Below are 27,742 nucleotides of genomic sequence, written 5' to 3'. Positions count from 1 at the left end.
AGCCTGGAGCTTCCAGGTGGGCCCAGTGTAATCACCCGCATCCTTACCGGTGAAGGAGGGAGGCAGGAGAGGCAGAGGCAGAGTGAGGCACCTGGAGAAGGACTCAACTGGACGGTGCTGGTTTTGAAGATGGAAAGGAAGCACGAGCTAATGGACCCACAGCTTCGAGAAGACAGAGAAGGCAACGAAGTGGATTCTCCCGTGGAGCCTCCAGAAAAGAGCACTGCCCTGCTGACTCCTTGATTTGAGCCCAGTGAGACCCACTTCAGACTTCTGACCTTCAGAAATATAAGATAATAAGTTTGTGCTGTCTTAAGCCACTAATTTTGTGGTAATTTGTTACAGCAGCTATAGGAAAGTAATATACTAAATAACTGAATTGTGACTGTATTGCTTCAGAATGGCTAGAAAAGTCATGGAGAGGGAAGAACTAGCCCTAGGGAATAAATTAAATGAAGAGCGGGAAACCAAAAAATAAAGTTGCTTTAAAAATATATGCCCCGCAACGTGATCACTTGCCATAACAATTTCATTACTAAATTGTGTTATCTGTTGGTCTTTCTGGAAGTTCCCTACAAGGCAGACCTGGAACCTGGGTCCTGTGTTTCTGCCGAGGGAATCATGCAGTCTCTGGTTCTGAGTGAGGTCATGTCTAAAGTCCAAATCCGGAGATGTTTTTTGTGGGGATTCCTTTAATTGCAAAAACTGTTCGATCAGGTGATTGGTTGTTAATGTGAGCCTCTGCAGTTTTGCAAGCATCCTTGAAACAGAGGGCTGAAAAGGCAGGTCTCAGTGAAGGCTGTATTCTCTTGTGGCAAGAGGGTTGAAGCTGGATATCCAGGTTGGGGCAAGCTTGAATGGCTTTGGATACTATTAAGATATAGATTGCATTTTTATCCCAGTAATCAGAGTGAGAGTTAATGAAGATTTGAACTAGGGCAGTGGCAAAGGGATTATGAAGGAAGCAGACTGTAGACATTTTGCAGTTAAAGGTGACAGTGTTTTGGGGCTCCAGGATGGCTCAGTCGGTTAAGGCTCTGCCTTCAGCTCAGGTCATGATCCTGGGGCCCTGGAATCCAGCCCTGCATGGGCTCCCTGCTCAGTGGGGAGTCTGCTTCTCCTTTCTCTGCCCCTCCCCCTGCTCATGTGTGTGCATGCTCTCTCTTTCAAATAAGTAAAATCTTAGAAATAAAAGGTGACCAAAAAAAAAAAAAAAGTGACAGCGTCTGTGTTTAAACTGAATAAGACTCTTAGTTTTCTATCCCACGTAATTAAGAGACCAGGCATGTCCTTAACTGAAACTAAGGAAGGGAAAATGGGAAGGGAGTATAGTTTTTGGTGGAATCATACCTTTGAGGTGAGTGTGGGCCACCTTTTTGGAGCGATCCAACCAACTCAGAAAATTACATCAAGAGTGTAAGAAGGAATTCAGAGATTGTGATGATGATTTGGGTATTTTCAACTCAAAGATGAAAATAATGAAGGTCACAGGAGTGAATGAGATCACCTAAGAGAGTGTTGAGAATCGTCTAGATACCATACCTGTGCCATAGCAGGAAGAGCTTTTTAATGAAAAAACCATTTATAGCAATCTTGAACATCTCAAGCAGGCTGAATGGGAGAGCAGAATTGAGAGAAATTGGTGAGCAGAAATGAAAGCTGAGGTGTCAATGTGACAAAGGCTGAGTAAATATTAGGTTGGTCCTGGTGAGTGGAGAGAAGCAACTTTTAACAGAATCAAAAAAGATGTATAAATCTGAGGTGTAAATTGAGAGGAAAAACTCAGTGTGAATGACTGGAGCGTGGGAAAGGGAAGCAAAAGGAGGAAAATGTTAGTGATTTGGTGATAATGGCAGACCTGTGTGAAGAGAAAGTTGTAAGGTAGAAGATGGAGTGAAGAAGATAGGCTATGTCAGTTCCTACTGCTGAAATTAAACTTCAATGACAGTATTTATGCCACAGCGGGGCTTTTTATATTGCAGTTGTGAGCATGTGAAGGGGGCTAGGCTCCAAGGTAAATTCCTCTTCCCTGTTGTGAGGAGTGAGTGGCAAAGGGACCCACCGAGGAAGCTTGCTTGCAGGAGGGTTTGGTGTCTGTTGTGTTCTCAACATATTTCATATTGAGATTAGTGGGGAGGGGCAGTCCCTGCCTTTGAGAAGCAGATGATCTAATTGGGAAGGCAAGCTCTTCACAGAGAAGAACAGTTTTATGGTAATCAAATCTGAGACAATATTTTTAAACTAATATGGTAAGATTTCAGAGTCCTGGGAAGATTATATTAGCCTATGTGGAGTTGGTCAGGGAAGATTTCCTGGATTACGTGGGGCTTGAACTTGACCTCTGGCTAGGTGGGTGGGGGGAGGTAAGCAAAAGCATAGAACAGGGCCTTTTGGTCTTGGCCCCCAGGAGTTGCCAGTCCCTGCTGATGTTGTCTCAACTAAAGGGTCGCTACTGGTGGGGAGTGCCCAACTTCAGGTGGAGAAAGGGTACATAGTGGGGAAAGTACAGGTTTGGGAGACAGACCATGGATTAGCCCTGGCTCTGAATCTGACCAACTGGGTGATTATGGGAGATGTATGTAACCTCTGAGTCCCAATGTCCTCATCTGTAAAATAGGAGTCAGAAGGGGTACCTTTAGAAAACTATCTTGTGCATTGGCCTCCATGCACCTTGTTCTCTCTTACCTTATGTAATAGGTGCATGTTTCTTTCCATGAGAATCTGACTCTATAGGCATGACCCTGCTCTGTCTCATTCTCTTCCACTTCCAAACAGATGTGCAAGTGCTTTTCCTAAAACATCTGTCCAATCATCACTCACCTGCTTAAAGCTCTCACCATTGCCTACGTGGAAAGTAAAAGTTCTACCATCTCTAGCTCTGACTTCTATCCCTAGTTGTATTCCCTGCTGTCCTTTCCTATACACCCAGTTTTAAAGGCTTGTTTCCAATCTCCAAGTACCCTAGGCTCTTTGGACCTGGCTCACATTAATTTTTTTCTCCCTCGAATGCCCCCCCCCCGCCATGCTCCCAGCCTCTACTTTTAACCTTAACCTTCTGCCCCACCTTAGAGTCTGCCATATGCCTGACCTGGGACTTGTATCATTGAAGCAACCCCTGAATAACACCTGCCCTGCAAGCCCTCTGCTCCCTTCCATTCCAGCCAACGTAGAATTCTCCTGCAGCAAATTTTATATCTCCCTGCATTCGCTCCTTTCAGCGCTGGCCCACACAATGGCATCAGAGGCTCTGTGAAGGCAGAGATGATGTTGCTTGCTTTTGCTTGACTTCACAGAGCCTACCATGGTTATTGTGTTGAGGGAGTGAATGAATGAAGCTAAAGTCAAGCAGTATTCTCTCATTAACTCTCCTTTTCTGGTGGTCACTGGTTAGCCTGGGATAGAATTACACAGCTGGATTTTCTCTTTGGACAACTTTTGCTATCTTCTTTCTTGTCACTTAGAGAGTCAGGAGGCAGGAAGCTAGCCCAAGACATGCTTTTAGGCAGAATTTTACTTTGGAACCCCCACTCAGGAACCCTCTCCCACTATCTTGGTAAGATGAGCTCAATGTGCCACAGGAATGACCTTGCGGGAATCCGGTAAGGCAGGTCCCTGAAGGCTTCGTTTGAGGATTGGATTGGTCAATGCCTTTTCGATTCCGAATAAGCGGCATCCATGCCAACCCCTCTATTCCGTGGAGACCCCTTCCCTCATAGTTTGTGAGGTAAGAGGAAGATGATGCCACGGTCAAGTTAGGGCAATTTGAATCTGACAGCCCTTGTGTCTGGGTAAACCTCAGGAGCGAGGCTAGCCTCAGGTTAAAAACAAAAACAAAAAAACAACTGTAGCAACCAAGCCTCACTCTCCACTCTCTTTCTCCAGTCTGCTCTCCACTGTGAGTATCGGATTGCCTCCTTCATGGTGTTGTGTTCTCTCTCCTATTGAAGCCTGTTCCTTGGAAAGTGTATTTTCTGCTAAAGGTCTTACTCTAGAGGGGCATTCATCTCCCTTACCATGTCAACTCTTCCTAAATTCCTCTTAAGAGAGTGACTTTAAGTTAAAGGTGAGAGGCAGCCTCGTTGGCTCTTAACTATCTATAAAGACAATGACTGCTTTCCCCACTGGCAGGGTTACAGGCTGTGCAGTTGTGCTATATATAGTATTAGATGCATTACATATACACATGGGGCCTGGACACAGACTCTGGGTTCAAATCCTGGCTCTGCCACTTACTAGCTTGTATGATCCAGGCAAGCTACTTACCCTCTCTTAGCTTCTGTTTTGTTATCCATAAAATGAAATATAGCCTGTTTTCGAGGTTTGTGGTGAGTAATAAATGAGGATCACGTAGAAGTTTGGAGAATATGCTTTGGAGTTAGTGTGGAGTTCAAACCTGACCTGTCTGCTTATTTTTGTGTGATCTTAAGAAGCTCCTAACCACTTTGCCTCAATTTGCTCATCTATAGTATGGGAATGATAATAATAGTACTTACCTCATAGGATTTTATATAACGAGAAAATATACATGAAGCTTCCTCAGAAAGTGCACAATTACTACACATTCCAAGTCTTCTTATTTCAAGTGTTATGAGCATTAAGTGAAAAAGTGAGTCTAAAAGAGTCTTAAGCACACTGTATACATATCCAGGAATCCCTTGAACATAAGCTTCTCTAAGAATCCTGGAGATAAAGAACTACATGGATTTTTATCCTCCTCTTGTCACTCTTACAGCACTGGTGGGGGGGTGGGGAGTGGGTAATAAAGGTGATCATTGTGTGTGCACACATCTACATTTCAGTGGAAAAAAAGTCTGAACAATGTGACCCAGTTGACTTCACCACCCTGAATGCCCAGGAAAGTGCTTTGTGTCACATCCCAGGGTTTCACTCCTACCCAGAATATTCATGAATAATTAGAGGCCTAATAATTAGGCCTCTCTAATTAAAAGTGTTAAAAAAAAAACCTCTCAAATGGCTTCCTTTTATAGATAAAAATATGATTTGGATATATTTTATATATATATATATATATATATATATGTATATATATATATAGTATTTTTTTTTTTCCAGAAAGTAGAACAGGTGCAGTGTGGAGGAAATTCCTGTTGGCTAGAGTAATCTAGAAGAGGGGCATGGCTGGGCCCCACTCTGAGTTTCTGATTTAACAGGTCTGGGGGTGGGAGGCATTGAGAATATGCATTTCTAATGAATTCCCAGGGGGTGCTGATACTAGCCCTGGGTTAGATCAGCTTTATCTGAAATTTGCCTTATCTTAGGCGCCACCTTAGGAGTCGTTTAGAAACAGGAATTGTCAGGCCCATTGCAGACCTCCAGAATCAGAATCTCCTTTGGTGAAATGTTTAGTCCACGCCCAAGAGGTACATCAGAATCTGTGAGAGTAAATCCCTGGCATCACATTTTGTTGTTGTTGTTGTTAATACTTCTTGGGAGTTTTCAATGTGCATCCAAAGTTTAAACTGACAGAAATCAAAAGACCTGAATCCTGGCCTCCGTTTGACAGCAAATTAGCTGCATGACCACGGGAAGGTTTTCTAAGACCTTTAGAATAAATTTTCTTTTTGTAAAATGGCTGGAGGTGGGGCACATGGGAAAGGGAATAAGAGTTTGTTTGGACAAATCAGTAATTTTCAACCCGAGCTGTACACTTGAATCATCTAGGGGATTAAAAAAATGAAAATCTGATGTGTAAGCTCCACTCCAGAATCTCTGTGGTAAGGCCTGGGCATTGGAATTTTTTTTTTTTTTTTTTTAACTCTAGATGGTTAGAATGTGCATCTAAGGCTAGAACCATTGGATTAGAAGATTTCTAAAGTCACTTCTGAGTCCTACATCATATGTTCCTATGTGAGTTGGTCACTGACTTCCTACAGCCAGTGTCAAGTCTCTGAGGCTCAATTTTTGTGTCCAGCATCTTCTATCAAGTCACTCCCACCATGCTTTCGTATTTACTGTCTTGTAGTAGCTCACTTAATTATATAACAGGATTTAACCTTTTGTGGAACACTATTTGACACTGTGGTAACCTTTAGCCTTGTGATGGAAGTTAGGCATTCTATCTATTTTATAGAGGAGGATGTGCCAACTTAAACAGAACAACTTACTTGCCCACCTGGAAAAACTATCCAGTTTCACATCTGATGCTGGCTGCATTAGGCCAATACTTTTTAACTGCAGTGTGCCTGGGGGATTACCTGAGGAGTCTATAAAATGTGGACTGTGATTTAGCTGGCCTAGGACAGACTCAAAATTCTGGGTTTCTAACTATCCCCCAGGACATGGCTCTCCTACTAGCCTGTGGACAATGCTTTGAGTCAAAGTTCTTCCCCATATTCTAGCGCTGTGAAACAGTGAGCCAGACTCCAATCTTTGGCATTATTATGGACCTAATATGTCCTGGCACATACAAGGTACAACCTCTACATACAACATACTCCTCCAAAAAAGTACTGTTTTCTTCAAAGTGGACCCTTTGTAAGTTTTAATTCTCTTTTTTTAAGATTTTATTTATTTGAGAGAGAGAGAGAGAGAGAGCATGGTGGGGGTGGGGGGAAGGGGCAGAGACAAAGGTAGAGGGAGAAGCAGACACTCTGCTGAGCAGGGAGCCCAACATGGTGCTCTATCCCAGGACCCTGAGATCATGACCTGAGCTAAAAACAGACACTTAACTGACTGAGCCACCCAGGCACCCCGACCCTTTGTAAGTTTTGTGCATTTTCTAGAGATACTGTCTCCAACATGATTTTTGTACTGATTGTCTGTGATTTCTTTTAAAAGCCCTAGACATATTCTTTGCAACGTTCCCTTTTTTTTTTTTTTTTTTTAAGATTTTATTTACTAGAGAGCGCATGAGAGAGCACAAACAGGGGCCGGGGCAGAGGGACAAGCACACTCCCCACTGAGCAGAGAGCTAGATACCAGGCTCCATCCCAGGACCCTGAGATCATGACCTGAGCTGAAGTTAGACACTTAACCAGCTGAGCCCAGGGGCCCCTCTTTGCAACATTCTTAAACTTGGCAGGTTTTAGTCCCTGAGGATATATCAGATTTTTAGGCAAGCTATATCTGGTGAATTGTTGAATGATGTAATAGGGTTTAGGTAAATAAATATAAAGGAATGAGGAATAAAAAGATCCTTGTCTTTGAAGAACATTTCCCCAAGCTCTTTTCTGGTATAGTATAAGCACACAGGGCTTCATTGAACAGAGGCAAGGACATCCAGGACTGAAGCATTTGGAACAACTCCTACCCTGGTCTATGAGCAGACAGACACCAGAGAAGTCTTCACATTTATAAGCTTACCATACTGAGGGGGTTAGCAGACTTTTATTGTTCAAAGTACTAAATATTTTAGGTTTTGTGGGTCATATAGGCTCTTGCATATTTTTCTGTATGTTTTATTGAAGTATAATTGACATACAATGTTATTTTAGTTTCAGGTGTACAATATAGTGATTCAACAATTTTGCACCTTAGTCAGTGCCCACCACGCTAAGTATAGTTACCATCTGTCACCACACAATGTTATTACAATATTACTGACTATATTTCCTATGCTGTTCTTTTCATGTCCCTGACTTAGTTATTTTGTAACTGGAAGTTTGTTCCTCTTAATCTCCTTTATCTATTTTACCCATCCCCCACACACTTCCCCTCTGGCAAACACCAGTTCTCTGTATTTAAGAGTCTGTTTATTCGCTTGTTTTCGTATTTTAGATTCCAAATACATGTGAAATCATACAGTATTTGTCTTTTTCTGGCTGACTTATTTCTCTGTAGGTCTACCCATGTCACAAATGGCAAGATCTCATTTTTTTTTTTATGGCTGAGTAATATTTTGTTGTATATGATTGTGTGTGTGCATGTGTATGTTCATAAAAAGATGTGATGTGATATATAGATAGGTAGACACTTAGGATGCTTCCGTATTTGGCTATTGTAAATAGTGTTGCAATGAACATAGGGTGCATACATCTTTTTGAAATAGTATTTTCGTTTTCATGAAAATACCCAGTAGTGGGATTATTAGATCATATGGTATTTCTATTTTTAATTTTTTGAGGAACCTCCTTACTGTTTTCCACAGTGGCTGCACCAGTTTACATTCCCACCAACAGTGCACGAGGATTCCCTTTTCTCCACATTCTCACCAAAACTTATTTCTTGTCTTCTTGATACTAGCCATTCTGACTGGTGTGAGGGAATATCTCATTGTTTTGATTGCATTTGCTTGATGATGAGTGATGTTGACTGTCTTTTCATGTGTCTGTTGGCCATCTGTATGTCTGCTTTGGAAAAATGTCCAAGTTCTCTGCCTACTTTTTAATCAGATTGTCTGGTGTTGAGGTGTATGTGTATGTTTTAACGCTCTTTTATAAATGTAAAAACCATTCTTAGCTTGAAGATCATACAGAAACAAGCCACTAGTTATATTTGGCCCATGGACGTAGTGTGTTACTCCTATTTCATCAGCAAATAATGCCAACTAAAAAATAGACCTCTGTGTCTGCACAGTATTCTGTTGTGAAATAATAGGTATGAAGCCCTGTGAAAGTTAGAAGTTTACTCAGGCTTCAGGGGAATGTTAAAATAATAGTTGTAACTCTATCTTTTTTAGCTAAGAACATTTATGTTGACAGATACCCTTGAATATCTCTATAGCCCTCTTTCTCTCCCCTCCTCTATGTGTACACACGATATTATTGGTTTTCCCACAACAAGTGTACTTGCTACACCTGGATCCCATGGAGAAAAAAAATGCAAAGCTTATTCCAGGCAAAAGGCCACCGTTAAACAGCTAGGCTGGAGAGCGCAAAGCTACACAGAAGCAAGATGTATAGAATTTCCTCATTACGTGCTTCTCTCTGGGACTATTAGTCAGAACACCATCTTTAGCTTTATTTCACATAGCAGATTGAAAGGTCAAGCTGACTGGCCATTCACTCAGACGACTGATTCAGCTAGGAGGGAAAAAAAAAAAATGACCCACTGAGAATGACAGCAAAAACCGTTCTGTTGTAGAAAGTTGCCAAGCTGTGGCACATTTGAAGGGTATTGTGGGGCTCAGCCTATTGCTGTGAGCATTGGTTATGAACATAATCATGGCTGGGAGTTGACCTGAGCTTTTGCAGGCCCAGCTGTTCCTGCCATCTAGACCTGTCCATGGTCTCCTGAGGGCCTGCTGATGAAACCAGGATGCATCTGGGTCCAAACCCGGCCATGGCTCTGGACTGTGATGTTGGGCAACATCTGTTGCCCAACAAGGTGGAAGTGGCTACTTGAAGGTCACCTAAGAAGAACAGGAGTTCCATGAGGCAGAGCCCATTTGCACATGGCTCGCAGGTGACAGGACTAACCCTGCTGCCTACTCTGGGGCACAGCTCTGCCCTGCTCTTTGAGCAGCATGGAAATGTGTCCAATTTCAGAGGTGAGCAAGGCTCTGGAACATTTGCAGGCATCAGTTGGGGAAGTGGGGCAGTCAACAGGGGAGTTTCTAGCTTAGGAGAGATTTGTAAAAGCATTGGTTATCAATGAAATCAGGAGGCTTTAGCTGGCTGTGTTCTTGTAGGAAAGAGCTATAATTGCTACAGGTAATGATAGAAGTGAGGGAGAGGGTGCCCACCGGTATGATGATGCTAGATAGCTAGGCAAGAGCACTCATAGGTATTAAGCAAAGGAGAACTTGAAGCAGGATCGAGAATATGAAGGCAGGTCAAGCGAGCAGAACTGGGCTGAGAATGGACACACGTGACCAGCGATTGGAGAGTATTAATGTTGCTACACGTGGATGGTTTTATTGGCAATGTGTCATGAGCCTGCGATGCAGCAGACCCTGGCAGCTCCCTCTCCACCCTTGTCACTGAGGGACCCGGACTACCACCACCTCGGGGTGTGCGAATGGGTGGGCTTGCCCTTAGGGGAAAGCCCTAGAGAAGGGAAGCCGAGCTCTGTATTCACACAAGCTTGGATTCAAACTAAGGGGAGAACTGAAATTTGGTGAGAGAACTGGGGGAAGAATGAAATGAGAGATCTGAAATGAAAAGAAGAGCTGACAATCAAGTACAGATGAGATGAAGCAAGGAGAGCTGAGGGACCAAGCCTGGAAAGATTCTGAGAGGTAATAAAGAGAAAAAAGAATGTATAGGCGCCCGAGGGCTGGGAAGGTGGCTGTTAAGGGATGGAGCCTGTTTGAAGGTCGTTTCAGTTTCTTCCCTTTTGTGGCCTAGGATCAGAGTTGAGTTACCTCCTATACTCCCTTGCTCTGGTCCACTTAGAGCCCTCCAAAGCTGTAGTAAGACAGGTTCCTAGGATTTTTCCTCAGAACAATGTGCATTGCAGTGACCAGGCACATGCTTCTGCCAAAGAGCCACCGGGGGACCAGCATCTTCTGTTAGCTATACTCCAGGTCTTTGTCTTGAGCTCCCTGTGCAGACTGCTAAAGTCCAGGGGGAGACCGAGTTTCAGGGGGTTAGGTGGAGTAGGGCGTAATGAAAGATAAAAGTGTATATCCAAGAAGGATGTGAATACAAACGGAAGGCTGAAAAATTGACCATGTTGGCTTATCCAAAGAAGCCCAGAAAGTAGAAAGTGATCCTCCTATTTCAGGAAGGGGTGGTTGATGAGGCTATACTGTGAGATAAGCCCAGGGCATTATTGACTCCTATTTGCTTCTCTTGACTGTTCACCAGAAAACCTCTTGTGTAAATGCTTGGGGCAGCGGAGAATATCCTTGAGGTCCTTCCAGGTGTCTCAGCACGGTCCCCCTCTCAGCGCTCCTGCCCCCCACCCCGCCCTTGCCCCAATCTTTTTTTTTTTTTTTCTTTTTGGTTTTAGAACTTACTGTTAGTAGATCTGGGAGGGGCACATATTTTTGTAGGCTAAGAATGTGAGTCCCTCTCTGATCTATTTGATTTTGTTAAATGCACTTGTGTCATAAATATAATACCTTTCCCAGAAGATGCATGGGCATGTTTGACAGGTCTGACAAAATTGACTGGTTGATTCTATCCAAGTTTTCGTCTAAGCCAGGAGTTTGCGCTCTTCTTCTATAAAGGGCTAGATAGGAAATACTCGTCGCCTGTGGGTATGTGAACCCTGGTGTAGCTACTCAAGTCCTCCCTTATAGTGCAAAGGCAGTCATAGGCAACATGCAAGTGAATGGGCAAGAATGTGCTCCAATACTACTTTATCTACCAAAACTGGTGGCCAGAGAAAGGAAAGACAGAGGAAATTTTAGATAAAGATGACAGAGCTTAAAGAAAGCTCCCTGTCCTTACATACTTCTCCAGTAGCTTGCATGGGGGCCCTGAAGTTTCTGCAATGTACATTTTTCCTTAAAATTCATAAGGACTTGAACATCTTAATTGGGTTAAGGTGTGATAGTAGGAGGAATGTATTAGAGAATGCTACATTTTCTCTAGGAGAAGAAAACAACTGCCTTTGTGGATAGTTACTTTGATTAATCAATTAGCGTCCTTTTTCTGGGTAAACTGTGTGGTAAGAGGGAGTAGGATTCGCTAGAGGTACGTGCAGGTGGGGCGGAAGGTAGGAAAACATCCAGGATAGGGAGGCTACCTTGGAACCACAAGATCTTGTATAGGGAGCTGTAGGGGCCATAAGGATGAATAAAACACAACCGTTCTCGAGAAGGTTGAAATTTAACCGAAGATGCATGATATCTGTATTTCTGTATATCTAATTGTGCGGGTATGGATTTAGCCATCGATCTGCACACATCACAAATAATAAAACAAATAGCATGCGGGGGCGCCTGGGCGGCTCAGTCGTTAGCGTCTGCCTTCGGCTCGGGTCATGATCCCGGGGTCCTGGGATAGAGCCCCGCATCAGGCTCCCTGCTCCGCGGGAAGCCTGCTTCTCCCTCTCCCGCTCCCCCTGCTTGTGTTCCCTCTCTCGCTGTGTCTCTCTCTGTCAAATAAATAAAAGCTTAAAAAACAAAAACAATAGCATGTGGTAAGTAGTTACTAGTGGTGTAGGCAGTAAGCCTGAAGAGCTTTAGAAGAGAGATTTATTCCTATTGGCCAATGTGAATGGGAGATCTTCAGGGACATGTGGACTGTGAATTAAACCTTGGTGAGTTACTAAGAATTTAATGGATGGAGGGACCTTCACCCCCGCCCCCGGAAAAAAACCCCAGAGGCATAAAGTAGAAGAAATTCCATCTTATCAAGATGGAATTCTGTGCAAAGGGGACTGAAGTCACAGAGTCAGAATCGGTTTGGATAGATGCCCTCTGAACTCTGGTTATGGCCTTGATTCCACACGTCCACCTGTTATCTTGAAATGGATGACCACGCTATACAGAGTAGATGCACTCATTTATTCATCTGGATCTTCTTTTGTAAAAATTCCTTGACTTCCACTAAAAGCAAAGCACTGGTTGGTTCCAGCCTTCTCCACTTCCAGAGACAGATCCTGGAGCTCCGGGCCCCCTGGTACACAGAGGGCCATTCATTTCACATAGATTAAGGTCAACATGTTCTATTCACAGGAAATCAGAGAAAATTACATTTAGGACATGGGACTCTGAGAAACTAAATATTAGTGGACCATAATAACTCATTTCCACAATGAAAGGTTAGAGAAAACAGAATCCCAGGAGACCTTCAGTAATTAAAATGGCATTATATTCACTGCATGATTTTAAATAACATATCCTAAGTCTCTCCTATCCTTTTCACATAACCACACATTATTGATGAACAGGCATCAAGAAAGCATTAGGTGATATTTTATTGCATTATTTTAAGCCACAGAGGTTTTTATATATGAAGGGTATAGATTTATGCTGATGATTCAGCTATGAAGCAAGCACATCCATTTGTTCATGAATGTGAACTGGTGATTACCTCCATTAAAGTCAACAGAGCAGACTGATCACTTTAATTTGGGCAGAGGCATGCAAACAGCATCTGCTAGTGGTATATGTACCTAAGAACACAAGCAAAAGAGCTGTTCTGCATCCCCGAGGAGCCCTAGGAGTGCAGATTTGTGTTCTTATAGGTTATAAGTATAGGCCAGGATATGAAGTGTAGTGGGATCAGAAAGAAATTGCTGCCTAGTATCGGGTGGCAGGATTTTGTATAAATTTCATTAAGTATTCACTTCTCAATGCTGATTGGATGATAAACTACCAAAAGGATGGCACAGAGAACATATACCTGCTCCCAATTTTAGATCCTAGAACTCAGGGCCCTCCTAGGTATTACTAGGTTATGACAAGTTGAATGGTGCTCTGCTTTATACAGAGTGGAGGGAACCTGTGGGATTTAGTAAATTAAAAACTGGAATTAAGTATCCGTGATCCCAGCTATGTGCTAGGTGTAGTGAAGGCTTCTGTCCTGCAAGAATTCACGGTCTCACTGGGGAAACGTGAAGTGACTTTTTAAGCAGTGCTGATTTACATTTGTACTGTGTAGTTGGTTTAGAGAATGAAGGTTGGAGAGGCGTTCAGATGATGTGGTTATGGCCAAGAAGGCAAGGAAAAACAGTTTGAGTCTGGGACTTGACGTTAGTGACACTGGAGAATTAGCAATTCATTTGTTGCTAGTGGGGGGGCTTTCCGCAATCACTGTGGCCATATGTAAGCACGTGCTGTAACAGTTTCCCTGACTCAAAAAGTCTGTTTCTGACAGGAGCAAAAACTGGATGTCTAAAGATGTATGTTACTTTGTTCTTGGTAATAGCAAACACTGGAAACTCCTTTAAATGTATGACAACAGAGAATTGACTTCATCAAATAACGAAGCACAAATACTCAGGGGTCTTATTCAATCATAAAAAAAATAATTACAAGTATATACAGAATCTGGAAAATATTTGTGATATAATAGATAAGCAGTGAAAAAGATGCAAACTGAGATTGCAGCTTTATAAAAATTATACATAATTGAAGGATAAGTGATATGAATGATTATATGGACAGTAGACCCCTCTTTATTCTCTATCACTGCTTCTATTTGACTTCCTTTGTAGTAATATTCACAATATGAACTTTAAAAATGCATTTGCATGTTTAATTCTACCGAAATACAAGCTTCTCTAGGAAATATGAGTCATATTTAACTTGTTCACCTCTGTATCTTCAATGTATGGTACATATTAGGCACTCAATATATGAAGGGTTGAATACATCAGTGATTAGATATTGTTATTAAAAATATTTCTTTACTTTTATAGTGACTTTTCAATAAAATGCACAATATGAGAATAACATTTATCAGCTCCTTACTGGGTGCTAGGTTAAGTACTCTAGTCATGTTTCATTTCAACCTTATCACCACTTTGTTGTTATTTTATAGTTCTATTTTATAGTGGAGGAAATTGAGACTTTATGGAGGCAAAGTACCCTGCTCTGCTAGAGAGAATAAGAGTCACGATGTAAACCTCAGGCTACCGAACTCCATAGCCCAAGATGCTGACCATTTTATGATTTTGAAAATTAAAATATATAGAATAAATGAAGAGTTTCAGATGCTTTAGAGAAGTCGTTTAAAACAAGAGCATAAAAGTGTTTCTCACTTCCTCCTGTCCCCTCCCCCCACCTAGTGTCTCTTACTTCCCCCAGCTGCCAACCTCTACTGAGCCATCCTTCCCTGATCAAACGATCCCTGTTGGCTGTGTCCTGCAGCCTTCAGAACTTCAGTTACTAGCAGTCAGGTTGATAAACTCCTCTCAGTCTGAGCCAGCCGCATTTTAAAAGGATTCTATAATATCTCCACGTGGGAGACATGGCTACAAACACATTCTGGGACATCCAGACCTTTCGGGCTCTTCTCAAATCAAGTTGTGAAGGTGGCCATGAAGTCCAATCAGACGTCCATTTCCGCGGAAGTCCATCATCATCTTAAGGTTGAATCCCTCTGTCTTAACATCAACTCCTTCTGTCTTGCCTCTCAGAGATTTCAGGGAAGTGTGTATCATTTTGTCTCTTACTGAATTAAAAAATCCCATCTGTAATACAGGAGGCATGTTCTGTAGAAGCCTACAAATTTGACCCAAGAGAGGCGTGTATGTTTTAATGCTGTTTGTGTGCTGATCTTATCAGTGCAGACAACTGAGCAAATCTGCAGATGGAGACCATGGCACCCTTCATTGCCCTGATTGTTATAGAGAACAACAGTTGGTGTGGAATTTGTGTCATCATCTCTTTGTGGTTTTATACGGCTAGGTGACTGTGGTGACTAGGCATTCCATAAATCCCCTTCTAATAGTAAATAAGTTCATTTTATTCTCAAATTTATGATGATGATGCAATATTAACATGAGAAGCAAGCGCTTTATTAACCTCCGAATTGTTATCCTGCTTTATTTCAATAATGTGTTCTTCTTAAAACACTGCGATGATACCTGAGGCTGTAAAAATTAATGAAATGATAAAGTGTTTTGGGGGTTGAATGCACTGAATATGTGCTGGTGTTTGGAATTGAACAGAATTGAAAATATTAAAAAATCTAATTTGATTTCCAGGACCAGAAAAGAAGAAAATGTTCTCGTTTTTTCTGATGCACCTCATATCACTTTGGAGTTAAATGCCTAAATACTTTATTAGCAGAGGTTTTTAATGTTTAATTAAAGCTCAGCCTTCCAGGCATTTTGGCTTTTCTTGTAAATGTTCAAACAGGTCTATGGCATTTTTGAGACAGAGCTACTTTCAGTAGTGATGTCCACACAAAACCAAATTTCACAGCCAGGAGAGGCTGTTCATCTGGAGCTTTGAACTGTGTGGGTTTTGTTTTGTTCTGTTGTTTGGTGGTTAAAGACCTCTTGCATTTTTTTAAAAGATTTATTTACTCGACAGAGAGAGACACAGCGAGAGAGGGAACACAAGCAGGGGGAGTGGGAGAGGGAGAAGCAGGCTTCCCGCGGAGCAGGGAGCCTGATGCGGGGCTCTATCCCAGGACCCCGGGATCATGACCCGAGCCGAAGGCAGACGCTTAACCATCTGAGCCACCCAGGCGCTCCTACATCTTGCCTTTTAAATGATCGTGGTATATTTTTGTGAGGGCTCCAGGCATTTGTGATTTTGCCCATTTTAACTCTGCCATCGTTGTCTCTGGAATATCCACTTTTGGTCAACGGTGGCGATTATTGAAGGGTTAGGGAATGGATCCCAATTGTACAGCTTCCGTTCAAGGAGCAGGTTCCTTTCTTGATGGCATCCGTACCCGTTCTCCTTGCTGGCTTGTTGTCTTTCGAATCTTGCTGGTGCTCCTGTCCTTTGCTCCTGTCTTTACAAAGTGCGCCTCCACAACAGCCAAACATGATCATCTCTGGGCATCCTGACAATTGTGCTACTCAGGCAATCAGAAAAGACGCATTGGAAGATGGATATCCTACCTCTCCTTGATGAGCTGACGGACTCCCACCCAGGAGTACTGATCGTTCCTTTCTCTGGACTCCTAAAGCTCTTGGAGTCCACAGCACACAATTCAATGATGGCTGGAAGCTTCCTCCTTTTCCTCAGGATAACTGGTTTTTGAGACACTGAGTGAGAGATAGAAGACTCCAGAAGACTCGGCTCAGTCTTCCCAGCTTTTGCTTCCCCAAATCCATTGTTCTCAGAAGGTATAGAGGATTTCTTTTCCTAAGAGATTGCTGGGAATTTAGTTCGGTTAGCTAAACCAAGGAGCAATGCCACTCCTACTCGTGACGGAGTCTCTTTCAGAAATTCCCAGTCTAAATAGCCCAACATCTAATCATTACTGATATGCTTTATTGTTTTCTAAGTTTCCAGGGCGGCAGATGACTCTTGTTGCCTCAGCTAAGCTATAAACAAATCAAGAACAAAGAAAGCAGAGGCCACAGGCAGCCCATGAATGTTACTTGCTTGGTTGATTCAAACAGGTTTCAAAGTTTTATTAAATTTAATCATATTGGTCAACATCTTTTAGGTTGCAGCCTAGTAACACTAATCAATTAATGATCTATTGTCCATTTTTTTTACTCACATGAATCTTTTTCAAATGTCTCATGATTCTAGTCCACCGATTTCTACCTGCCCCCCACCTCCCACTTTAGGAAGATCATCATGCTCAATTGGGTAAAAAAACAAGGTGTATGGGGGGAAAATCGTGACTTGAAAAATAGGACATTTTATTTTATCTGAGTTTCTAATATCCTACCGTCAGAACTGTAGTTGAAGAACAGGTAAAATAGATCAAATATTTACGATGTGCAGTAAGTCTTGGACTGATGCTGGAACGTTAGCTGGCATTTCAAGCTACAGTAATGATTGGGAACTGCCTCAAAGACCAAAACTCAGCATTGGGTGCCAGAGTTGTAGAAATCACAGTATATTAAAACCATGTTCAGGGTCACCATGATGCAAAGGGTCCAGGGAGAAGCAGAAAGGCAAGCCTAAAGAAGATAGAAATTCGGATGGAGTCCATGGCCAATTTAAGAGAAGTACACCTGACTGCCTTTGGAGATATTGAAATCCTAAGCATCATGTTGGGAATATTTTCAGAGTGTTTGAGAATACAATACAAGGTAAATAAAATTCTGATTTTAAGTGGACTTAAACAGTACATTGCAGAGTGGAAGCTGCCAGACTTGAGGATTTATGGATCAGTAAATTAAAGAGAATAATTAAAGGACCACCAGGGGTTGCCAGCTCTTAATTTTTTCTAGGTGTTATTCGCACTGTTTCCCCCCTAATTAGATTGTACTGGGCAATGAGGTTCCCACATTAGATCTAAGCCATAATAGAGTTTATTTAAACAAAGAATGAAGACACATTTCAAAAGATACACAAAGAAAAGTTGATTATCACCATGCAGAAGTTACTGGTTGGCATCTCCTTCACTCGGGATCCGATCCCCTTTCTCTCAGCCCTCAGGCTCCCTTGTTGTCATATATAGAGCCACCTGCCAAAGTCTTCAGCTGAAGTCCAGGGCTGTGCAAAAGTGTGACCTCAAGTCTCACACACCAAGCAAGGATGATAGAGAGCAAACAAAACCATCTGAAATCCTCACTTCACAAAGTGGAAGGCTGCCCAACAGCAGAAATAGGAAGAATTTAATTGAAGATTAAAAGAATTATAAATTAAATACATATATCTTTCTGGAAAATTCACCCCATCCTGACTTTTGTTCATGCCACTGTAAACGGGCATGAACGTGCATTCTGGACTCAAACAACGGACCCAAATATAGGAATCATTGTTGAGTACCATGGTGTTGGCAAATATCTGCTGGAGGGTAATACAAACTTTGTTTAGCCAGATTGAAGGGGTAGTTCAGCTAGATCTTTGAGAGTATCTTTATGATGTATTCCACATAATATATGTAATATAAAAGCTATTAAAAGCACTTCTTTAATTCAATACACACATGTTGAGCACCAATTCTATATCACATACTTAATGTGGCTCTTGAAATATAAAATGCACTCAAATATAAATATAACAAAGACTAATAAAATGTGGAGTGGAGACAATAGAACAAAAAAAATCGAGAACCTGCATTATTCTTGCTCTGCCTCCAAGAAGCCTCATGGCGCTGGGCATTTAGTATCCTATAAATGGGTACAGTAAGGCATATTTGTCTTTAAAAACAGACTTAATTTTCACCATTTTACTGAGTTTTAAAAATATCTGAAGAATCAGAGGTAGACTGTAAAATATAAGAAGCTGATAATGTTTGGAATTCCACCCGTGGTGTCTCGTAGTACATATTCTCACTGCGATAGACTTCAAGTGTTCTTCCTTAAAAGCTTCAAAAATGGGACTCTTAATACTAATGACTTATTGAGGTCATCTTTGAAAGTATTCCTAGTATCACCATCTACCCATCTCCTTTTGCTGATAAGAACACAGTCCTCCAGATGTGAAGTGACTGTGTAACTAGTTAGTGGGTAAGCCTCCTGACCTCCAGTTCCTTGCTTGCTTTTGCATTTGGAACTACACACATGTGCTGTGCATTTTAATCTCCCAGAGCATTAAGGCGTGGTAGGGAGGCAGCCTGGTTTTGGAGAGCCGAGGTAGCAGGATACAAGAGGGCAGGTGGCCACAAGGCTCAGGGGATTCTTGCTCTGCTAATCACTTTTTCTGCTTGCCCTGCAGCTCCTGGCCCTGACGTCCCTCCTCTGCTCTTTTGCCCTTGCTAATCCCCATCTTCTTGTTCTCTTGGCACGAGTCTGATTGGACTGATCAGTGTTTTGATGGTGGCTTTGTGTGCTGTGACCTTGGCCAATCAATCTGACCAGCTCTCCCTCCTTGAAGAGGAGGAATGACATAAATTGAAATGCTCGACCAGGGAGCTTGAATTCAGTGCAGCTGTTTGGGCTGGCATTTTATTTTTAAAAATCAAAATTGAATGCCTTTATACTAGACCCACATATTCCAATTTGTTGTACACTCTTTCATTGCCTCCTGGATTAAGTCAGCCTTTTCTATGGGTTTCTCAGGACTGCCTGGACCCTGAAAGCCCTTGAGTGGGCTACTCGTGGACTAACTGTTTTCCTGACAGACTCCAGCAGGCAGATAAGGATTCCTTTGGGTAAAACTCTCTCATTTTCAGCTTCCTGTGAGTCTCTTTTAAATCTAAAGTGCACTGTAGTGTTTCCCTCATTGGTCAGAGTTAAGCACTCGTATGGCCAAAATCATAGTGTTCCACACTCCACGGGGAGGGTCAGAGGGCTCAATCATGAGAGTGTAGGTCATGAGACCAGTCCGTAGGGGAAAATGGATCAAAGCAACCCAGTTAAAATGCATTATTGTGTGTGCTTGAAGCAATGATTTGCTCTTAGCACTCTGCTTTTCTGGCATACATGTCTAATGTAACATGAGAACTAGTAATATTTGGTAAATCACTGAAAGGTGCCCTTACTTGTGGCAGGATTCCCCTGGATGCAGGACTCCAGAGAAGGTATCAGGTCATGCAACAGTGTACTTCCCCTTTGCCCCAACATGCCTTTCACTCCAATCCTCTTCCGTCCAGGTTGCCAACTTAGCCTGTTCCATTTCCAACAATGAGGAAGGGGTAAAATTAGTCCGGATGGCAGCCACCCAGATTGACAGCCTGTGTCCCCAGGTAAGCCTCCTTCACTTTGTTTCAAAAGCCCATTGGTGGCCTAACACTCAGGGTCCTTGCCAGTCAGGCCCTCCTGTCTCTTCCTGACTTGACTTGCCATCATTCTGGGGCTGTTTCAAGGTCTATCTTTCTCAAAAAGCAATTCTAACTGCCCCAGTCTTCAAAATTACTATGGTAATTACTGTGTTTTCCACTCCTATTGACTTTGTTCTGTTTGTTTGGGGCTGTTATTTAAATGCTCCACATCTATGTACCTTGTCTCAACTAAATTCTAACCTTGTACATGTAGGACAGCAGTTAGCTTTTTACTACCTCTGTGCTGAGTAAATACAACTTGTCCAGGAAACACTTTTTGAAACTTGAGGCTGATGACTACATCTTACAAAAAAAAAAAAGGCAAACAAAAACTAATGGTAGTTGATAATGTACTTCATCTTTCATGTTTTTGATTGTCTTTTGAACACTGAGAACCCACTTATCTGTAGAAACCCCAGGGTCCAGGGTTTTAATGTGGCCTTTGACCTTCTTGTTTCTTTTTTGAATAGTGTAGTATGTTTTTGGATATTTCTAACAAATAGGTCATCAATGCTGCTCTCACACTGGCTGCCCGACCACAGAGCAAAGTTGCTCAGGACAACATGGATGTCTTCAAAGACCAGTGGGAGAAGCAGGTCCGAGTGCTGACAGAAGCCGTGGATGACATCACCTCAGTGGATGACTTCCTTTCTGTCTCAGGTAATCACCAGTAGGCCCCTTCCAAGGCAGCTGGAGGAGAACAGGATTAGGAGCATCTTGCAAGGGTCATGGGTGTCTGTTTCAAGTGTTCTTCTTGGCCCTTTGAGCTTTCACTCATCTCTGCAAATGTGATTGGAACACCCTTTTTGGAAATTCCTTTGTGTGTACGTTATTTCAAAACACTGAGCCAAAGCATTTGAGAGGAAAACACAAAATTTCTGATAAAGAGATCAGCAACCTGAAAAGATTCTTTAAGGAGACATGGGTTCTATTTTAGTTCCTAGAGTTTTTAAAGCAGGTTGGCCTTTCATACATCTGAATTACTCATCTTAAAAAAGGGTATGGTATGTGAGATTGGTTAATCCTCGTGGTTTATATTTAAAAATCAAAAAAGCAATCAGCTAGCCCAATTTGGCCATGTTTAAGGGGGTCATTTTTTCCCAATAAATGAAGTTACCCAGGTTTGCATTAAGGCAGGTAGCAATACTAGTCACCGAATGTACCTATTAGGAGATACTTGGGAGCCATGGAGGTTTTGAATACTTATCTATGAGGATGTGTAAGGAAGTTAGAGAAAACAAATAGAACCAGTCATCACTTGAAATTGTAACTTTTTTCTTTGTAGAGGAAGCCAGACTGAAGGATGTTAGTATATTTGAATAACCATGTAGTCCCATTTGACCTTAATGGTACTTATCAGAGCTGTTTCAAAATTGGGCTACCAGCCAGCAAATGGGCCTTTTTCCAAATACCTTTGTCCAAACACATTTGGCACATTTCACCTAGAAGAGTCTCTGTGGGAGGAATGAGAGAGGAGGTTGCTGGAAACATCAGCCTCCTTTGTGAGGCATTAAAATAATCAAGTGACCCTTGAAAATTCAGATTGACCAGATGTTGACTCTACCCACAGGTAGACCTAGCCTTGACCAGGGCCTGCCTGTCCTTGGCCACCTGAGGCCTGAGATGGAAGGGGTTGCAGCTGGTGGGATCCAGGCAGAAGGAGCTTCTGACCGCAATAATTTAGAAGGAATTTCTTGGGGAGGCGCTTGGAGATTTTGTCTAGGTGTAGTCTTTGCTTTTCTGGAAGAAACAGACAATGGGTTCCTCCTGGGGGCTCCTGTTGGAAGCTTGTCTGAGAGCAGCAGAGTCAAATCTGTAGGTCTGATGGATAATTGAAAACCCAACTTTGAAACCATGGAAAGCAAGAGAAGGCAGATGGGAAGAATGAAGAAACACAAGTTGTGTCTATAATTTACCTGACTCTCTGCTGTTTGCTTTAATTCTTACCAAAATTCTGTAAGATAGGTATTGGTATTCCACGTCTTCCTTAGAGTAGACTGAGTCACTGAGGGGCTAGGGAAGTGGGCAGAGGTGGTATGAAGATCCAGGTGATCCTCTTTTTCAGAAGCTATGTAGTTCTCAGTAAGTCAGGAGAGCGGGAAATTTCCTACGGCACATCCAGCTCGCACTGGTTCGCTTCTCCCCACCTCTGGTATCCTCGTTCCACTCTCTCATTCCTTTCAGAAACGTTTCTTGTTTTTCATTCCGAAGGTGGCATGTTTTGGTGACTTTTCAAGGCAGCTATTCATTTAAATACACCCATATTTGGGGGCTGTCTGATAAAGAACGCAATACGTTGCCCTTTCTGGGATGGGTTTTGGCGATGGCTGAGTCCTAAGCATGTAAAAGGTATCTGAAAAATGCGTCTCTCACGCAGTGCTTAGAAATTGTTGAGATAGGCATGTTGGGGAGATTTGGGTGGTGTGGAATAAATGAGTGGCCACCCCTTGTATCTAGTCAGTCTCTGCCAGGATGACGCTAGTGGCCCCCAGACAGGGCAGGGGCTCTCCCTCACCAGCCTCAGATCTCACAGCAATCCTCATAGCCCCTGGAAATTTGCTTCTGCATCCCCTTTTGCCTGCAAATGAGTAGAAAATATGACTGGACTGCCTTTTTCAAAGACGAATCATTTCAGTACTTAAAACCTTCCCAACTTCTCCTTTTCTTTGAATACTTGTACAAAATTTTCTGAAGGTAGGGAAAAGCAAGGTGAGGAGGTCTTATCTCCGACTGTTTCAATTCTGCCAAGCTTTTTCTTAATTTTCTTCCCCCAGCCCTGCATCTTCGCCCCCTTTCTCCCTGCCATTCCTTTGTGCATCTCATTATTACCAGCAACAAGGAAAGGCTTTGGCTTCCGCTGATAACACTGTGCAGTCCAACCCCAGTGGTACAAGTTCCACGGCATGCCATGACAGGAAAATGAACAGGCGCTGTCAGGGAGCCAGCCTTGGCAGGGCCTGCTGGAGCATGCCTTTGGAGTTGACAGTTGGAGGTGGCAGGTACCTTTCCACAGCCGGGCTTGACAAATAATGACACAGTCTACTCTGTCCTGCTGGTAGGCTATGGATACGGCCCAATTGTTGGGGAAACTACTTCTTCTCTCCTCTCCCGAGCTGAAGCCAAAACATTTGCATCAGTAAATTGCAAGTTTGGCCCAGGAGATCTTTTGGAATGGCATTAATGACATTTTATGTATCAGTTTCTTCTTAAGGGAATATCTGTCCTGGCAGGAAACTCTATTTAAAAAAACAAAAACAAAAAGCAAGCAAAGATCTTTGTTTTTTAAAGACTACTGTTTTGTTTGTTCATGCTACCTGAATCTGTGTACCTGAGAGCTTAATTTGTCCATAAGAAATGCAACAAGTTTGAGGAGCAATGATGCTAGCTATTAGCATTACAGGAGCAAAACCAATTTTCAGAAGTGGCCTGGGCTCGTAAAAAAGTGAAATGGCTGTGTTAGAACACTTACGTTTTTCCCACTGGGTAAAAACTACAATTTTTAATAGTGGTTTAAAATGAGTGTCTTGGCATTAACCATGTGACGGTTTAATTCTTGGGTTTGGCTCACATAATAGCAGGCATCTAAGATCGGAAGAAGAGATTAACTCCATCCCATAATGTCCAAGCATTTTGTTGTTTGCCTGTTCTTATTTTTCTTTTGGCTCCAGGGTCTTGAGTTTGTGTGAATTTTTAAAAGGAAACAGTGAACTTTGGTTTTGAATTTAGAATCTGTACCTTTGAGGTTTATAATAAGTACTTTGGTCATCAGTGATTTTTTTATAAGAAAATTACATCTTTTCTGAAATAGTAAGGCTGCAAAAATTCAAGCAAGTTTATTGCAAAATATATTGCAGTCAAGTATTTTATGATATATTTAAAAACCATGCTTCCTATCCAAGTGTAACATCCAAAGAACCTGAGCGGTTTTTCCCAGCCATGGAGCCCTCTCTGGAATACCTATGCTTTTTATTATTACTTTTTCTACTGTATTCTTTTCTAGTTGGGAGAGCATTCCTGTTTTGACTTCTTGAGTTCTTTCTCTTGAAAATACCTTAGGATAAAAATGCATAATGGTCTCCTTTCAATAGACATATTTAGTCAGTGCTTTTTCTTTGATTATCTGCTGTGTATAAGGCACTGTCAGGAATGCAAATATGAAGGAAGGATGGAGTCCGCCTTCAAATAATTCACTGTATCTCTTGATAGATCCTAGACCAGTGTGCTTCCAGACTTGTGGGCCCTACACCTGAGGGTGGAGGGAAAAGGAGAGGAGGGGAGAAGTTATTACAAGGGGCTTGGGACTCCATATATACATACATAGGATCTTTTGATCAATTAACATGCCTATATGAACAGGTCCTTTCTTTCTCAAATACATTGTCCATACTGAGCTTAATAAAATGCAAATCTGTTTTGAAACGTTCCAAATCCTAGCTTTTACATATATACCATCTGCCAATATAACTACTATCTGGAGGGAATTGTGATTCATTTTCCCATAAAAGGGGTACCCCTAAATGGAGAATAGTGGAAAATGCTGAGTAAACTATCTTAGCATTTCAAAAAAAAAAGGGGCTGATTAAGAAAAATTAGTCAATAAATTGTAAAATTTATACTTTATTCACACAGCATGATTAACTAAACTAACCACTGAACAAATTAGTTGATTTTTTGACTAATTAAAAGCAATGCTTTTGATATCCTGGATTTCTAGCTTCTGCTAGCCTCCTTCAAATACATATCATTTAGATCTATTAAAGCATATATTTTTCTGGTGTCCTAATTAAATTAGTTGCACATTTCTAGTTTGGGAAATAGGTTTTAAAGAAAAAAATTACCATTTAATTTTAAGATATTAGGTTATGAGTGGGCTTCTTAGAATTAAATTTTTTTTTTTAAATCCACTCCAGAGAGATTATTAGGATCTAATATAATTAACACATTCCATCTCTGTCCTGCTTTCAGGACAGAGATGGAATCTAAAATTCAGTCTATAAACTATGCGTGGAAAAGCAGTAGTGTTGCTGTTCTTCTACTGTTTTAGTCAAAGAAGATAGAAGAGGGATACAGGGTTTTGACATGCAGCCCCTCCCAGTTGCTTACTTTTGGGGTCAAGGGCACATTTGAATAGTCTGGCGAGATCCAGCAGGATGGTAAGCTGGGCAGTAAGAGAGGACTTTCAAAATCAAACTTTTGTATTTGAAACCCTGTACCAAGTTTGAGTAAACCTTTTTCTCAGCTGTCCTTTTAAGTGAGTTTGCATGGCACAAACCAGGATCTCGGAAAGGGGTGGTTTTCAGAAGTTTCTTAACCAAACTGAAAACTTCTTAAAGTCTGTATTTTCACATTTGTTTCTGTTTTACTAAGGAAAATGTCAGCATTCAGGAAGCACTACTTTTTGTGAGTTTAAGTCCGAATATTAAAATTAAAATGCCTTTTTTTCTATTTTAATTTTGATTTGAAATTAAAGAACTAGAGAACATAGAAATCAGAAATTCGTAATGGTTTGAATGAGGAAATTCTATTGTATGAGGTCAAAACAGAGGTTCCATTATGAAAAGTAAGTTATACTTTGCAAGTTTCTGCCTAGGGGCCTGAAAGAACAGATATTCCTTCTGAGTGACTGGCTTAATGAAAGCAGGAGTGATCTGTGGTGGAGACTGGTGGTGGCTCAGTACCTTTCCCTCTTTCCCTATTTAGGAATTTTTAATTCAGAGCTAGCCCGAGAAAATTCTCAAGGAGGTAATAATTTATTTTAATCCTTTATTAACTATTTATTGAATTTGGCGGTTATAATTTTTAAAAGTTACCAGATTATTTAAGATTATTTCTCACTTGTTCTCTTTATAGTGGGTGTGTGTATTTTCAGCTTAAGTTCTTTTCTTTCCACAGAGCACTAAACTTTTTCAACATTTCCTTAAAATTCTGTTTCTAAAGAGTGTTCAAGGGACATAATTACAGATCTCACTTTGGGCATAAGAAATACAAAATTGCATACATGCAAAACCATAAGGGACCAAATTGCGTGCTTTTGCTATGCCACTAGAGAGTGAAACTCACAGCCTGCCTGCCTGGATTCTACTTTGGGCAATGAGGGAGAGTGATCACTGACCTTGACTCTAATCTGTGGGAGCCAGCCACGAGACTGGATTATATTTTACCTGTGGAATACACGGTCATCCCCTTCATCTGGTCTATTTTCCTGTTGTATGTACCTTGTGCATGACATGACATTAAAAAACTGATTGGGTGGTATTGGTCATTTTAGAGTTTCCCTTAAATGTCTCCTTAATAAAAACATGATCAAACAAGCATGCACCCTGAGCTTGATTCCGGTCATGTTTGGAAATGTTTCTGCCTGATCAGGTTGGCTTCATGTTCACTGCCACAACCACTTTTTATTTTATTTTTTTAAGATTGATTTACTTATTTGAGAGAGAAAGAGTGAGAGTGTGGGTGTGCATGTGTGTGTGGGGGGGGGCAGGAGCAGAGGGAGAGGGACGAGCAGGCTCCCTGCTGAGCAGGGAGCCTGAGCAGGGCCGGATCCCAGAACCATCATGACCTGAGCTGAAACCAAGAGTCAGATGCTTAACTGGCTGAGCCACCCAGGCGCTCCTGCCACATCCACTCTTAAAATACAATAAATCCCAACTATTAAAGGGATGCTCAAAGTATGATGTTGAAAGTATGGTCCCCAAACCCACAGCATTAACATCACCTGGGAACCAGGTAGAAATGTAATTTCTTGGGCCCACCCCAGACCTACTGAGTCAGAAACTCTAGTAGGAGTGATACCTTGGCATTCTGTATGATGCTGTGAGCCCTCCGGCTGGTGCTCAAGTTTGAGAACTGCTACTGTAACTATAAAATATACTCTTTAAATGTTATTTCAGTGTTGTATGTATTGAGATGTGCAAGGTGATGGCTCATGAAGTTGATGAATCTCTCTTAGATTGCTTATTAAGTGTGTGAGTGGTATAAAATCATATAAATATGTATGTGTTTCCTCGGCAGAGAATCACATCTTGGAGGATGTGAACAAGTGTGTGATAGCCCTCCAAGAAGGGGACGTAGACACCCTGGACCGGACTGCAGGGGCCATCAGGGGCCGGGCAGCTCGAGTGATACACATCATTAATGCTGAGATGGAGAATTATGAAGCTGGTGTTTATACTGAGAAGGTTCTGGAAGCTACAAAATTGCTCTCTGAGACAGGTAAACATGGATATTAGATTCAAACAAAATGTCAATGCCATGATTAATTTCCATATTTGAATTAATCTTTTTCATTGTTTTTTATACACCTCTGTGCTTCTAAATTACACCTGATCATAACAGAGATACTCTTGATTTCTTGAGTTTGAATTTGAATAACTTTAGCAGAATAACAACTTTATTGCTTTGCATGTACATATTACTTTATAGTTTTCCCCTATAATCTCCCTTGATTCTCACAAGGGCCTTATGAAGTAGGCAGATTTTTATTGTCTGCAACTATGCATATGAAAGTGGAGGTTTAAATGACTCGAGACTGGGAAAAGATCACAAGTCTAGAAAACAGTGGAGATGTGATGGGGACTTGGAATCTTGAACTT

The 27,742-nt window shown here is 41.7% G+C and overlaps 1 protein-coding gene across 9 annotated transcripts in view; it reads left to right on the top strand.

Moving 5' to 3' along the window:
- Positions 1–27,742, top strand: part of CTNNA2 (catenin alpha 2) — a 1,086,060-nt gene that overhangs the window by 948,027 nt on the left and 110,291 nt on the right. For all 9 annotated transcript variants that reach the window (XM_027622203.2, XM_027622199.2, XM_027622200.2 and 6 more), the window contains 3 exons: positions 19,980–20,072; positions 20,651–20,807; positions 27,162–27,362. In XM_027622203.2, the coding sequence (XP_027478004.1) occupies positions 19,980–20,072; positions 20,651–20,807; positions 27,162–27,362 (451 nt within the window). The remainder of the gene's footprint in view (positions 1–19,979; positions 20,073–20,650; positions 20,808–27,161; positions 27,363–27,742) is intronic.

The sequence above is a fragment of the Zalophus californianus genome, chromosome 8 (genome assembly GCF_009762305.2).
Source record: "Zalophus californianus isolate mZalCal1 chromosome 8, mZalCal1.pri.v2, whole genome shotgun sequence".
Taxonomy (NCBI): Eukaryota; Metazoa; Chordata; class Mammalia; order Carnivora; family Otariidae; genus Zalophus; species Zalophus californianus.
This window is presented reverse-complemented; position numbering and strand designations above follow the sequence as displayed.